This window comes from Camellia sinensis, chromosome 5, assembly GCF_055761805.1.
Source record: "Camellia sinensis isolate YWXY chromosome 5, ASM5576180v1, whole genome shotgun sequence".
NCBI lineage: Eukaryota > Viridiplantae > Streptophyta > Magnoliopsida > Ericales > Theaceae > Camellia > Camellia sinensis.
In genome coordinates this window covers 199,815,556-199,830,819 of record NC_138965.1, presented here as the reverse complement: position 1 = coordinate 199,830,819, position 15,264 = coordinate 199,815,556, and the positions used below count along the sequence as shown (strand labels likewise).

Here is a 15,264-nt window from a genome sequence, read left to right as displayed (position 1 = left end):
CGTATTAAATTTGAGATGAACTTTGGCAAATGCACACAATTTCATACAATTTGAAGCTCAAAATAATTGGCCATCCTAAGTCTGAGTACAAAAAATAAATAAATAAATAAAAAGAAAAAAAAAGGTGCAAAAATTTGTATTTTTCACAATTTTACATAAATACTAAATCTAAGAGCATCTCTAATGGTAAATGTTATTATAGCATCTCCAAAGACATACTATAATAGCAAATTGTCAAATTATAGCAATAATGCTACAATGATACAAAGCCATTTTGACAAATCCCAACTGAAGCCGAGGTTGGACAACTGTCTTGGCTGGTCGATCAACCGAAAGACCGGGTGGTCGACCGATGGATGAAATTTTGCTGAGTTATGCAGAAACAGAGAGCTTGTCAACCGCGGTTGGTTTGCTAGGAAGGATGAAAAAAGAAGGGAAGAAAGAAAAAAAAAGAAAGGAAACAGTTGGTTTTGGATGAATTGACACATTTGGCATTTGCCAAATTTAACAGCTCCAATGGCAAATTATTGAAGAATCACTTTTGCACCAAAATTGTTATATTAAGCAGCTCTAATAACAAATTATTGAAGGCTCTATTTAAAGCAATAAAATTTGGGAACATTAATTTGGCCTTAAAAAATGACTTTTCCCAAATCAATTGTATTACAAAATCAACGAGATTAGCATATTGATCGAAAGTAAAAATAACAAAAGAATAAAAAAATGTTTTTGATCCATTGATTTTTTTTACATGAAATTTGAAATTAGCCTTACAATTTCGGTTTTATTAATAATTTTGGGTTGTCAATTTTTACTGTCTCATTTTTGATATATTAAGCGAATGCAAAATTTTAAAAGTGAAAAAATTGTTATAGAAAATTCATAAAGAATCTCTCACTAAAATAATATAGGGTAATATTTTTACAATTAACAATCATCTTGGTATATTATTTACTTTGAACTGGTTGGAACCCCTTTTTTGTGTCTGACTTTTACATAGTGAAACTTGATTAAGCTTCATGGGTAGTCTTTGCCACGGTTCTCAAGGCAGACCCCAATGGTTGTTACCACTAGAAGACCTCCTCTTGAATTCCATTACTAGCTTTGAGAAAGCAGAAGAATTGTTTTTGAGCAACTCAGTTGGCGAATCATACTCAACAACCTTGCCTACATTAATCAAGATCCTAATGTAAGCAATTTGATATTTTCCGTGTTAGTACTACCAAGTTTAAAGCCTGTTTGGAAAGAACTTAAATAAGTAGCTTTTTTTGCTAAGAAAGCCAAAAGCAAATAAGCTTGTTTGGGATGGCTTCTCCATTAATAATAACAATAAAAACTATTTTTTAAATGCATAGTTGTAAAAAGACAACTTTTACTCTCAATACTTTTAGAAATTTCACCATGTCCCTACAAGGACTCCACAATATTGTAAGGGTAATATAATAATTTCTCACTAAAAAACAAGTTTGAAAAGATTTTAAAAAGTAACTTTTAAGCAAACACATCAACTTTTTTTAGGCTTTGCTTTGGAAGAACTAAATAAGTAGGTTTTTCTGTTATCAAAAAAAAAAAAAAAAAAAAACTTGGGATGGGTTTTCATAAAAAAGCAATTTGTTTTTAGCAATTTTGTGAAAAGATGATTTTACCTTCAATACTTTCAGAAATTCCACCGTGTCTCTAAAAAGGGCTCCACAACACAATAGGGAAAAGTATTCAAAAGCCCAAAAAAAGAAAAAATGAAAAAAAAATAATAGAAAAGTAATTGCCAAACCCCATCTAAGTATTTAATAGAGTATATAACCTTGGCAAAGCATGATAGTGAAAATGATTCCAGTAGCCAATCTTGCCTGATTATGATACAAGTCTTAGTTTGGCTTTAGTATTACCAAATTTATCTTGAAATGTCAATCATGTTTCATTATAGTTGGTTTTTCTTTGCACAGTTGAAAATATGTTTTCATAAATTTATAAGTCTTACCTTCATCAAGAACCAGAACAAGGTCATTGTCAATGATGGTGGGTATCCGATGGGCCACTGTTATGACCGTTCACCGGCTTGTTTCTTCTCTAATTCTCCATTGAATTACATTGTCTGTTGCTGTGTCTACTAATGTCGTGGCCTCATCCAAGACCAATATTTTCCTCCTCTGTAGTAGCACCCGAGCAGAACACACAAGCTGCCTTTGTCCCATGCTCCAATTTTCTCCATCTTCCGCAACTGCACCACCAATTCAAAGATAATGAAAAATATGTAATATAATACAAACTACATTGAAAGGCTCAATATTTCTTAAATTAAACATTAAAATGTCAATCACGTAACAATTACTCTCTAAAGAATGCAAAACTACAATAGAAAATTGTAGTATATATGATATATTTATCTTATAAATATTTCAAAACATATTTAGAGTACACAAATTGTGGTCTAAAGAATGCAAAAACTTTGTTATTATAAAGGGATTCATCACATAGGACGTGTTTAGAAAAGGTTCAAGAAGTGTCGGTAAAGTGTTCGATATTATGAATTTAATTTTTTAATTAAGACACATTTTTAGGAGTGTCCAAAAAGTGTTGGTGCTGGACACGAGTGTCAAATCCTCTGCTAAAGTGTTCATGCTTCTTAATGGACAACTTAGTAACAGGAAAAGAATGTGTGCTCGCAAGCGTTTAGAGGGGTGGATTTTCGCACTTTCCATACCTGGCATATCAAGAAGCCTTTGATCGTGTCTTACAATATAAATAAATTTTAAAAATTAAACCCTAAACCTTAAATTGTAAAATAAAAATAATAAATTTTAAGAATTAAACCTAAACCCTAAAATAAAAAAAATAAATTTTAAGACTTAAACCCTAAACCTTAAAATAAAAAAGATAAATTTTAAGAATTAAATCTTGAGCCCTAAAATAAAAATTAAAAAAAAAATTTATCCCTAAATCCTAAAATTAAAAAAAAAAGTAAATTTTAAGAATTAAACTCTAAACCCTAAAATAAAAATAAATAAATAAATAAATAAATAAAAGATAAAATTGTGCCATTTTAGGAACAGCAGTGACCTCGCTTCCACTCTAATGACACATACAAGCATTCACCACTTGTGATCTACCCATTTTCACACAAATTTCTCACACTTGCAATGCAACCTCTTATCTTCGTACAGTTTTCAACTTTTCTTCACATCCAATATTATTTCATAAAATAACAAAAACACCAAAACACAAAATGAGTGACGAAGTTTCAGGCATCTCCATGCATCTTCATAAAAAGTTCTCCTAAATATCCAACTTTACACTCATCAATTTGTGTCAAAAAGAGTCCAGAGGACAGCCCAGTGTACAAGGCTCTCATAATAACTACAAAAACTGAAAAAAGTATAAACAACCTTGCAAAAAACACACATAAAGCTGGCATGCACCCGACACTTACAAAACCCCATTTTAATAGAATCATCATGCATTGAGTCTTTTTTTAACAGTTATAAACTCCAATTTGGCATCCATTAATTTGTGGAAAAACAGAAAAGAAAAAAAGAAAGAAAAAAAAAGTCCCATAATTACTTTAAACTGCTTATTTTTCTAAGGAAAAAAAAAAATCCCTCTCCACAATGCACTAGTGCACTGTAGTATTAAGAAAACACTATATAGCCTCTTGCAAAAGCTGGCCAGAGACCAATCATTCAAGCGCCAAACAGGCCAATGCCCACACCAAAACTCGCAACCTTCAATCACAAACCATGCAGCAATCGTGAAACAAACATTAAGAAAATGCAGAATATGCAAGTGCTCGAGGAAGAAATATAGCGACCCCGGTCTTCTCCCATTTGATTATTGTATCCGGACTTAGGTTCCGTAGATTCTGTCATTGTATAATTGTTGTTGTTGTCCCTTATTTTCTCATTTGGACCTATAGGATGTGTTGGGCAGGTTTATTTCAGGTTGGTTGGGTTTAGAAACCAAGTGTTGCTGTCCAGAATTTTGGATCTTCGCTCGAGCGAGGAGTTTGTCGCTCGAGCGAGATGCTATTTTTGGTTCTTCGCTCGAGCCGGGGTTTGGTAGCTCGAGCGAGAGGTTGCGTCTGATTTGGACCTGTAGCTGTGCATTCTTGGCTCGAGCGAGCTTTTCTTCGCTCGAGCGAGTTAGTTCGTTCTTCGCTCGAGCGATAGTTCCTTCGCTCGAGCGTGTGTCTGGTTACAGACCTGAGGGTTTGAGTTCTTCGCTCGATCGAGTTTTCTTTCGCTCGAGCGAGCTTTTGGGTTGTTGGCTCGAGCAAGGCTTCCTTGGCTCGAGCGTAGCTTCTCTGTGTCTGGTCGCTCAAGCGACCAAGTCTTCGCTCGAGCGAGCCTGTCCAGTTTATATACACAACAACGGGTTTTGATCAGTCTTTTTCATCTTCTTTTGATTCCAAACCCTAGGTCCGACTTCTCTCTCTCCCTACTCACCTTCTTTCTTAGATTTGATCTATTTAGAGGGTGTTTCTACCCTAGTTGCTTTATTAAAAATATAGAGGGAGTCGAGGGCTTTCATTTAATCTGAACATTTGGCGATTTGGAGCACATTGGTATTTGGGCACTCATCTCTGTCTTCACCATTTGGGTTGTTTTCTTCGAGGTAGGGATTTCCTACTCCATTTTATAGGTTTTGTTCTAAGCTTTGGTATTTTGATATGTTGGGGATACTTTAGTAAATTTTGGGAAAAACCCTAGTTGTATTATTAAATTAATTTGTATAATTAATTCATGGAATTGGGAAAAGATGGTTAAATTCATGGAATTGGGGAATTCATTGATTAAATGGCGTAGTTGGATAATTTGAATCATTTGTCTATTGAATTGTTGACATAGTTATTTTCAGTTTAGAAATAACTGTTTTGGGCTATCGGTGGAGGATAGTCGTGATTGTTGTAGACATTGCATGTGGATTAGGAATAACTGAAACTAATCACATTGGTTAAGTCATTAATTTTGACTATTGCATTGATACAGAAAATACGTGTATTGATTGAGCATTGCATTTGCATACATTGTTTTGTGTGGGAGGAGATAGGGGATGTACTCCACGGTTTAGGGGAAGATAGGGGATGGACCTCTAAACCGGATTTTGTTTGGGAGGAGATAGAGGATGGACTCCATTAGCATCACTTTTATGTGTGCTTGTTTATATAGAAGTGTTTTATTGATACAGCACTAAAATGTGTATCAATCTGGAAGTATGAAGTGTTTTGATTTGAGCTTGAGTCTCATTTGTTTGTTGATATTGGAAGGATGTGAATATGATATATGTAATTCACTGTTGTAAGTTTGGCCAGGTTCTGAGCCATGTTGATAAAATTGGAAAGTAAAACGTGTCTTAGACAATAGTGTCATGAGACTGTAAAATGAAGTAATTGATTATCTTGGTTAACCATCTGTTGAATGCTATTGCTTTATTCATTGCTTATATGTGGTTTAGTATATTTCTACTGGGCTGTGGCTCACCCTTTATGGGAACATCATTTTCAGGTTCAGGTGATAAGCTACCTCCAAGGACTTAGCTTGGAAGGACTTGGATTTTGAAGACTATTTTTAGTTATTTGTTTTTCATTGTTAGTACATGTAAACACTCAAGCCTAGGGCTTTATTTATATTTGAGTTAGAACTCATACTTTGTGTCCAAGTGTTGGCTTGGAAAGATGTAAGCCGGTAGGGCATTTACTTTGATGTTACATGTAATGCTTTTGTTTAGTAAGACTCTGATGGATATTATAATGAATTATTAAAGTGTTTTCTTTAAATAGTGCATGTCAATGATATATATAATGGGTATATTTTTTAGGGCGTTACAAGAAATCACAGTGATAATTCAAATATCTTCTGGCACAGTAAGAGCTGATGCTGTCTATGTCAAAGTTTAGTTTCAACCCAAAACTTCACACAGGCCCTAATCTACACAATGTAGCTCATCAGACTACATGCCTCTCGCAAAAAGTTACAATCGTGACGAGAAAGAAGTGCTGACATTCCAATAGCCGGAAAAGAAAGTTTGAACGCCGTGAAACGACAAGAATAATGAAAAGATGGTACACTATCTTGAAATATTTTCTTCCTTTTACCTTTTTCCCTTAAATTAGGGGAAAAGAAAAATATATAAAAAAAAAATTTAAAAAAAAAAAACTGCACTACTACCAATAATGAATTTCAAATTACAAAAAAAAAAGAAAAAAAATTAAAAAACAAATATATTGAGAACCTATTGAAACTATACACAAGAATGAAGACAGAGCAACACAAGGAATGTTTTTGATTCTGTGAATGATTACCTACACTCCCACACAAAAGGGGAACTATAACTAAAATGGAAGAATCATTCTGAATAACGAGATTGATAAACACCCATTGCTGCTAATGCTTTGCTAATCTGCTAACCTGTTAAAGTTCATATATCCCACATGGCCTGAAAAATGGCCAGTCTGTGCTTCAACCAATTACCAAATCCCTCTCTAGTGGAGAATTATGCAAAACAGCATCTAGCATTGGACTGCCAAATATTTTAGGCGAATTCTTGAAGGACCATATCCGGTCCTTGGGCCATGGTCTCTGGGGCTGCTTTTCCTGGTGAAACAACAGAAATGGACCAGTTAAGAAACTAGTTTGTCTCAAGGACACAAGCTACTGGATAATCAAAATATACATGAAGTAAGGCAATAACAACTACAAAATGACCCCACTGGTGCAATTTGATCCTCCAATCTTAAGGGTGCCTCAAACTACTTGATTCATCTTTTGGCCCATTGTACAAAATGAACCCTAAACCAACTCCATCCATCCAGATGCCATCACGACCATCCTGGGTTGGCTTTGCCATGGTTGCATAATGCCACAACCAACTTAAAGCTCTCCTTGTTTTAAATTAATAAAAATATTCAACAACCATCCACCATAACTAGCAGAATTTTTTTTTTTTTGTTTTTTCTCACATTTATTTATGCCTTTGGCACATTTAAATTCATTAGTAATTTGCAATACAATCAGGTTGTCAGTTTAGTATTCCTGTAGAGTTCTCGAGCAATTCAACTATAAATTCTCTAATAAAGAGTTTAGAAACATTTATTACATAAAATATTTTAGGAGCTCCATTATAGAGTTAGTCAAGAGGTTAACGCTAATATGTTTTATTACAATTTATGGAACAAATTTGACTGCCCGGGGTATATTTAGACCGGTTAATACCAGTTATAGTACTTATATTACAAGGAAGCCAATCATAAGCAACACTAAAGTGGAATTTTAAAAGAAAAATTACCAATATGATAAAGCTCGGTGTTAGGGATCTACTACTAAAGAAGATGTTAGGGATCTACTACTACAGAATATCACAAATTGATTAAGTCAACTTGTATTCTAGAAACATAAACAAATAATGACAAAGCAAACAAAAATAAAGCTTATCATCCTTGCCAACATGAATTTTACAGTCCTTGGGCCATAAACACGATGTCGAGATGGCTTCTGGACCTTGGCATAGAAGGAACCAATGTCAGGTAACGACAGACAACCCCTAATCGCTCTGGCTAGGCTAGAATCTGTGGCTCAGCAGCACTAGTCTGGTTATGCCAATAAATCAGCTGCCCTAAACAATAATTTTCACCGTAATTCTTGCGATACTCCTGGAAACCTGACCCCAATTTATTAGTGTACTTGGGGCCCAGGTCTAGAGGACTAATGGAAACAGGTGGGGAAGTTACAGCCGTGTATTCCTGCAGGCAAAAGTAAAATCTGATTTAAGCCAAGAAGGGCCAAACAATTACAACTTTAAGTTACTCGAATTTCCAAACCAAAAAAGAAGAAGAAGAAGAAAAGTATTATGATAAGGCCCACCTTTACTCTAAAGAAGCACTTTGTATGAGCATATATGTGAATCAGATCAGCAGCAGCATCATGCCTACACTTATATGTACATGGAAGATTTCGTACTTCATCCCTCAGCCTGAAACAAGAATGAACAAGGTCCATGAGATTTGCTTGTTCCACCAAGTAAATATACTCACATGAATTAAGAGTGCACGAAACTCACCATATTAAAGATCTCCGAAGCTCCTTCTGGATGTCATCAAAACCATATGGATCATGAGCACGAATCTTGGACTTAAGGTCATTTAGCATGCTATCATCCATATGAGGTGCCATGCACTGAATAAGTTCGTCTACAAGTGATCCCTCCGCTTTCCAGAGAAAGGACACTGCTGCTTCAAGACTCAACCTCTCCAGAGGTGGCGGAGCTTTCTTTGGGTCACCAAAAACACATCTCATGACATACCTCACCTGTAAAAGTCATTCAAAATGTAAAAAATATAAAATCACAACTGCTTTTCATCTCTTATACTGAAAACCTCTAACCCAAGCACCGAGACGTCGATCAGCCTACTATGTGGGTGTTTGGGAAGTGGGTTTTTTTGTAGGTTTTTTTAGTTGTAGGATATTATTGGAGAAAAAAAATTGTGTGTTTGGGAAGATTGTTGGGTTTTTTTGGGGATTGGATGTGATGTCCGTGAGAGAAAAAGTGAAATGATTATGGGGTTTAATGTGATATTTTGTTTGGATTTGTTTTTTTTGGTTTTGTAACCAATTTGTCTTTTAGTGAAAAAAAACAAAAATCCTCCTTCGCAAACAGCGCTCATATCTCATGGAGACATGAATGAAAATTTGTCTCAAGATCACTCGGTCCGAACTAATAATAAACAGAAGTAAAATGCATAATTAATTTTCAACTAATTCACCGTCTGGACTGGAAGGACCCAACTCCTTGTGTTGAAATTATGGTTCATTTACACAGGCACCATCTTTGATAGTTCATATATCATTCATTCAGATATGATGTTTTTAAGTAGTCACATTTAGTGTCTGAAACTCAATAACAAACATGCTCCCATTCTTATGAAACATAAATGTATTTAAAAACAACATACCTTGTCAAGAGTAAGAGCCAAATTTTGAAGCCTTTGGTTGTAGACTCCCTCTGCCTGTCTCATACAAAAACAAAAGGGATAAATATCAACAATAGTTAACAGCAAGAATACCTCTCAATATATTACTCTAATCCTAAGTTCACATGGAAAACAAAGACGAAGGGAGAATTTAGTGTGTATGTGTGTTGTTGGAAGGGAAGGGGTGCTGTCAGTAAGATTCACCTGGACCTCAGCATCACTTTTTTCAACCTCAATGGAGATATCTGCAAAGTATTTCCTCTTTTCTTCCAAATTATGCCTCAAAATCTCCTCAGGAAGCTTAGTTCGTTCAAAATTTATAAATCTCACCTTCACATAAGATGAATGTTTCAGATGAACAGAATCTTTTAAAAGGCTAAACCCATAAATGCAAGCTAGATATAGCATAGATATATACCAGACGAGCTGAGTAAGCAATCAGCCAACCCGGCCATCCCCCAATTAAACAACTTCCCAAACCAGCCCTACCCAAGTCAATATAATCTTCTTCAGATACAAAATTTAATTCACAAGCCCCTAGCAACAAGTGATGTCGATCCAGTATTCCATGCCAATCCTTCAGAACCTAGTGAATATTAGAATAAAGTTAAATGAAAATATAACTGACTTAATTTCAATAGGAAAGGAATAACCACATTTACCACCACATGAAAATACTAAAAGTAAATAAACATGGATGGTTTGCTGTAGAAACTGCTCCCACTCTGAGCTTACTTTAAGGAAAGATAGGATTGTGCAATACCACTGGTTCTGAAGCTTGCCGTGTTATTTCGGAAAGGGGAAAGGAATTCATTATAGATTAAGAGTTGAGTAAGGGGGGCAGAGCTTGAAGCTCATCAGCCGCAGGAACAAGGAGTGAATCCTCCAAAAATGGAATGAGCTTACAACAGCCAGAATGCTAATGAAGCAAGCCCCTTGTACAAGGCCGGTTGAACCCCAAACTCCACGGGACCAACTAAAACTTTCTTTTCCTTTCCTTTTGCTTTTGTTTTGTCCAGTTGACAAAACTTGATGTGATATTCAGATTTGGAAATTACAGTTAAGAAAAACATATTCAAGCCTGTACCTTCTGAAAGGCTCCTTCACCCGTCAGATTCAAGTAGCTCCCACGGCAAACTTGGCTCCCACATAAACAAATTGATGCTTCATATTCTTCTTTACTCTGCAGCATAATAAGCAGACATACATTGCCAGCAATATTATAATAGTTTCTATTAGCAATCACATAAATTATCACCCAGAATAGAAATAGAAATAAAAGCTTAACAAGCTCAAAACACACACCTCCGTAACAGAATTATAATCAAATGTGATCTCTTCACCATATTCAATTGGCCGTACTGCATAGATTCCAATCTGGTACTGACCATCAACAGCAGTAACTCTGCTTTCACAGAAAGGAGGAATGAGTATGCAACATTCAGACAACCACAACTAGTCAATCATGAAGGGAAAATTTTATCAAATGATATAGAGCAAACTTGTTAAAATAAAATAAAAATAAAAAAAAGAAGAAGAAGAAGCAAACAAACAAACAAACAAACATAAATCCATCAAACATACTAGGGGTGACGGTGGGGATGGAGATGAGGATGGGAAAAGTGGGAGGAAGAAGTCAAGGAGAGCCCCAACAATGAGATTCGAATAATTGCAGGATTTTTTTTTTTTTTTGCAAGTTCTTGAAACAATTATACAATACAACTAAATGGTTTTTGGGGTCACTTTTTGTTACTTCTAATTACTTCTTTGATAAGATGTTTGTCACTCAAACCAAGATAGAGCAATTAACCAAAAAGGGCAACAAGCTTCTGTCTACAATAGCACAAAATATGAAAGCAAAATTTGACAAGTATTGGAGGAATGGGGAGAAAATCAATCTACTTGTTTATGTTGTTATGGTTCTTGATCCCCTAAAGAAATTTAAATGTTTGAAATTTTGTTTCTTACAATTAGTTGAAAAAGTGGGGAGTGAGATGACAGGCGGATGATTCAATAAGTGTCCAAATGTCTAATTTGAGTGAAGCTTCTGGGACGAAGGTGGATGATGATTGTAATAATCTACGTCTTCTAATTGCTTCTCAATTTAGATTTTTTTTGGAGGAGAAATATACTAGCATGTGTAAGTCTGAAGAAGATAAATACTTGGCCAACTTGTGTGAAGCTTCTAATGAAGAGAATTTTGATATATTGGGATCATGGAAGGCCAATTCTTCGAAGTAAAGAGTGTGGTCCCAAGTAGCACACGATGACTTGACAATACCCATCTATACAGTTGTTTCTCAGCCTTTTGTTTGGGAAGACACACACTTGATCCATTCCGTAATTCATATCTCCCATGATGCTAGAGATTCTGATTTGTGCACAGATTTGACTTCATTGCTTCTGAGTTGGCCTTTAGTACAGGACACATAGTTGATCCATTTGATTTATGTACACAATTGGCTTCAAACAACATATCCCATTTCTCTTCGAAAGGCAATGGATGATGTTGAGTAATTTATATAATACAAATTTTGGATTATTTCTATAAGTATGTTATGTACTATTCAATGAAAACTCTCTACTAAATATGTATATAAATATATAAAATTATATATATCATATAATCATATTAAATGAAATGAATCTTACTATTCCCAATTAACTATTTTAGCAATAAGATTCACAATTCCATTCGTGATTTGACAATAATAGCTATAATTCATAGCTTCAAACAATCACAAAAATCAACAAAATTCCAAGATGCAAAAATGAAAAATTCAAGAGATTCAATTTGCTAACCAATTTTTAGTTTTTATCTCTCCTAGGGGTTATCTGTATAAATTTTCTGAATACCAACAAAAGCATACACCCACTAAGAATCACGGACACGGAAATTTTCAAAAAATGTTTTTCAAAAAATGCAGAACATGGGCATGTGCGCACAAAATATAAAATTTTATATATTTGTTATATGTCATATATATATGAAAATATCATTCCAAGAAAATAAACAAATATAATATAACACTAATTTCTATAAATTGACATTGTTTTTCTTTTTATCATCATATTCTAAGTTATTTTGTTTAAACTTATAATTAGTTTCATGTGTCTAATCAATGAACACGTGTGTTTAAATAATGGAGACGTGTGTCCTCCAAGTCTCCCAAGAGTGTATGGGACTAAATTTTTTTTTAAAAAAAACTAAGACACATTTGGATGAGTGTCAGACACGCCAAGAAGTGTCCAACACGAACACGCCACATTTTTAGAAGTGTCCGTGCTTCTTAGCCACCCACAACACGAACTCAAAGATGATGTTTTAATGCTATTCAACACACAAATGGTCCAATGGGAGCAAGAATTTCCAAGAACATTTTGTTTCCAAGCAAAAGAGTCGTTTTCAAGTAGTGTACAACCGATTACATATTAGAGGAGCCAAACAGGCAGGTTTAGGCCGGTCAAAATAGGTTATGCATTTAAAACAACTCAGCCCAAATCTGCCCATATAATAAACGGGCTTAAATGGGTTGCTTTGGACTGAACAAATGAACATGAACAACACATTTACTTCATTAATTTTTATTTCAAAAATTACAACAAATTTTTTCAGTGAATTTTAAATAATAAAAAAAATTAAAAAAAAAACAACTTATTTTGATTTTTTTAAAAAGATTTTCATATAAATAATAATAATAATATAAAAATAATTAATCTTTGCAAACTTCTTGCTATTTTTACTTTTTGAGAATATTACAGCAAAAATGAACAATGAAAAAATGGAAACACAGGCTCTTGATTAAATCAACAAGAACATAGAGGATGTTATTCTCCGAGCTAATAGATTGGGTGTTCTACATTGCTTAAGGTTGCTCTCCCTCTACTTCTTTCTCGATCCTCTACTTCATTATAGGATTCACTGGGTTTGTCTTCAGGTTCTCAAGCTATTCTCAGACTATGTGGTGCTGGTGCTGCTGCTGCTGGAGGTGGAGTAGCGGTGGCAGCAGCAATGGTGGTGTTGGTGGTGGTGCTGGTGCTGATGGAGTGGCAGCGACAGTGGTGGTGGAGTTGTAATGGAGATGATAGTGTTGGTGTGGTGGAGGAAGTGGTATCCGTTTAAATGGTTTAAACGGATACCATGTCCAACCCATTTAAGCCCAATTTTAATTGGGTTTGTAAAATGCAACCCATTTATAAATTTGGACAGGTTTAGACCGGCTTTTAATGGGTGTAATTGGAGACAAAACTTCAAGTTCATTTTAAGCAACAATATATACATGCTCACTATTGATAAGTTGAATAGTTACTTCTAAAATTTTGTATTTTTCCTCTTTGGAGATACACTTTCTAATAATGTGTGCAACAAAAAACACCATCAAAAATTCGTGGATAAGCAATCATACAGCCATGCATTTCACAGAATACAAGTATATATCACTTACTTTGCTTCACAATTAGGGCGACATGAATGACAAATTCGACTTGCGTAGTTTGCTTTGTGCATCGCATCAACAACAACTAAATCATACCCATCAGCATCACCCTGGCAAATAAGAGCACACGATCAAATGAACAAGTTCAAACAATCAAGAAGAAACACAAGGTCGTAACAACTCAAGCACAAAATTTGTTCAAGTAAAGCATAAAGTGCACCTTTGGCCGCTCAAGATAAATGTTGTAGAACTCTGGCACTGGATCTTTAGAACTTTTTTGCAAAGAACGAATCCCATCTTGATTCTCAAACCATTTCCAACCAGGATAAACCTATAACCATAAAAAGGAAAATAAATATAAAAAAAAAAGAAGAGAAAAAGACCTTAACAAAAGTTTCAGCATCATAAAACTTTTTAAGGAACTCTAGTACAAAGCAACCAGCGCCAGTTAGAAGATATGTGAATGCATTTCAATCCATATTTGTTCTACAAAAATAATAATAAAAGAATGAAAATGGCTCCATCAAAGTTATACAAATCTCTTCTCTAGGGTAATAGGATAAAGCATAAGAAAATACATGGAAAATATTATGAAAAAACTAGTTTTGAAACTAAGAAAATGTATCATATTCCCAAAACTACATGTGGACTGCACTCCCAGTGCCATTTATCTTTGTTTTGGGCCTTGGTGTCATCTCCTTTCAAAAGGATACCTATGTGTTTTATTTCTAGAGATTGGAGAGCCATTTGTTATTTGTTATTTATAATTTGCTCTCCACATTTCTTTTTGGTGGATTCATTGTCCTCCCTTTTTCTTGTGTTTCTTGTCTTACTCTGTTCAATAATATTTCTCCATAGCATATCCAAAAAAAAAAAACCTGCACTCTGACTGCTCACCGTGTCATAGAATGAGGTACCATCGTGAATGCCACCTTGAACTAACTTGATTTGAGTTGCAGGATATCATCTGTCGGTTCACAAGACAAACCTAGCATGCTAAATTGTTCAAGCGAAAGTTAAGCGTCGTGTGCTTCTTAATTCTTAATCTTCAGGAAAAACAGCTTATTTTATTCTTACCTCCCAAAGTCTTCATATTTTCCTGACTGAGCAATCCTACCATCTTTCATTACCTATCAGCAAACAAAAGAGATTAGAAAAAGAAAAAACAAAAGAGAAGCAGGCCACAATTGTTGCGACAACTTAGTAACTTACCAGGACAAGATCTGTAGCGTCTAAGAATTCCAACTGATGTGTTATAAAAAGAACTGTCTTCTCAGACAAGAGATGCAGTAGACAAGTTTGCAAATTAAGTTTCAAGTTCTTAATAAATTGATCTAAATGTATAAGCAAAAAATATAAAATCACACATAATTTAAAAACAATTATTATGAAGGGGTGTTGCTTGCCTTTGAATAAGTGTGCCCCGGTATGTGCATCAACAGCACTGACAGGATCATCATGGAAATAAACATCTGAATCACCATAGATTGCCCTCGCTAATTCTATACATGTAGGAGTTAAATTTAGGCAGATCTAACCCGAGCAACTCAAACACAGATGGAATGTTTTTAAAATTTAAATAACATATTTTCAAATTTTGTGTATAATTGGAGAAAAATTTAAAAGTCCGTATTAAATTTGAGATGAACTTTGGCAAATGCACACAATTTCATACAATTTGAAGCTCAAAATAATTGGCCATCCTAAGTCTGAGTACAAAAAATAAATAAATCAATAAAAAGAGAAAAAAAAAAAGGTGCAAAAATTTGTATTTTTCACAATTTTACATAAATACTAAATCTAAGAGCATCTCTAATGGTAAATGTTATTATAGCATCTCCAAAGACATACTATAATAGCAAATTGTCA

General features: G+C 34.6%; 1 protein-coding gene, 1 long non-coding RNA gene and 1 pseudogene across 2 annotated transcripts; all 3 read right to left on the bottom strand.

Moving 5' to 3' along the window:
• The window catches only part of LOC145789172 (putative mediator of RNA polymerase II transcription subunit 26c), a 28,296-nt pseudogene extending 25,185 nt beyond the window's left edge, over positions 1-3,111 (bottom strand).
• A 3,570-nt stretch (positions 3,112-6,681) lies between these two features.
• LOC114266728 (histone-lysine N-methyltransferase ATXR3) lies at positions 6,682-14,142 on the bottom strand. Its single transcript, XM_082872492.1, has 11 exons — positions 14,038-14,142; positions 13,616-13,726; positions 13,405-13,505; positions 10,265-10,364; positions 10,047-10,142; positions 9,378-9,545; positions 9,164-9,289; positions 8,942-8,995; positions 8,050-8,297; positions 7,854-7,962; positions 6,682-7,732 (listed from the first exon to the last, which is right to left on the bottom strand). Exons 1-11 carry the CDS (start codon positions 14,140-14,142, stop codon positions 7,547-7,549), a joined length of 1,404 nt encoding a protein of 467 aa, XP_082728618.1. The 3' UTR covers positions 6,682-7,546.
• A 91-nt stretch (positions 14,143-14,233) lies between these two features.
• Positions 14,234-14,809, bottom strand: LOC145791134 (uncharacterized). Its single transcript, XR_014330851.1, has 3 exons — positions 14,608-14,809; positions 14,473-14,525; positions 14,234-14,391 (listed from the first exon to the last, which is right to left on the bottom strand). It is a non-coding gene; the product is annotated as an uncharacterized LOC145791134 (long non-coding RNA).
• Positions 14,810-15,264: the final 455 nt, after the last annotated feature.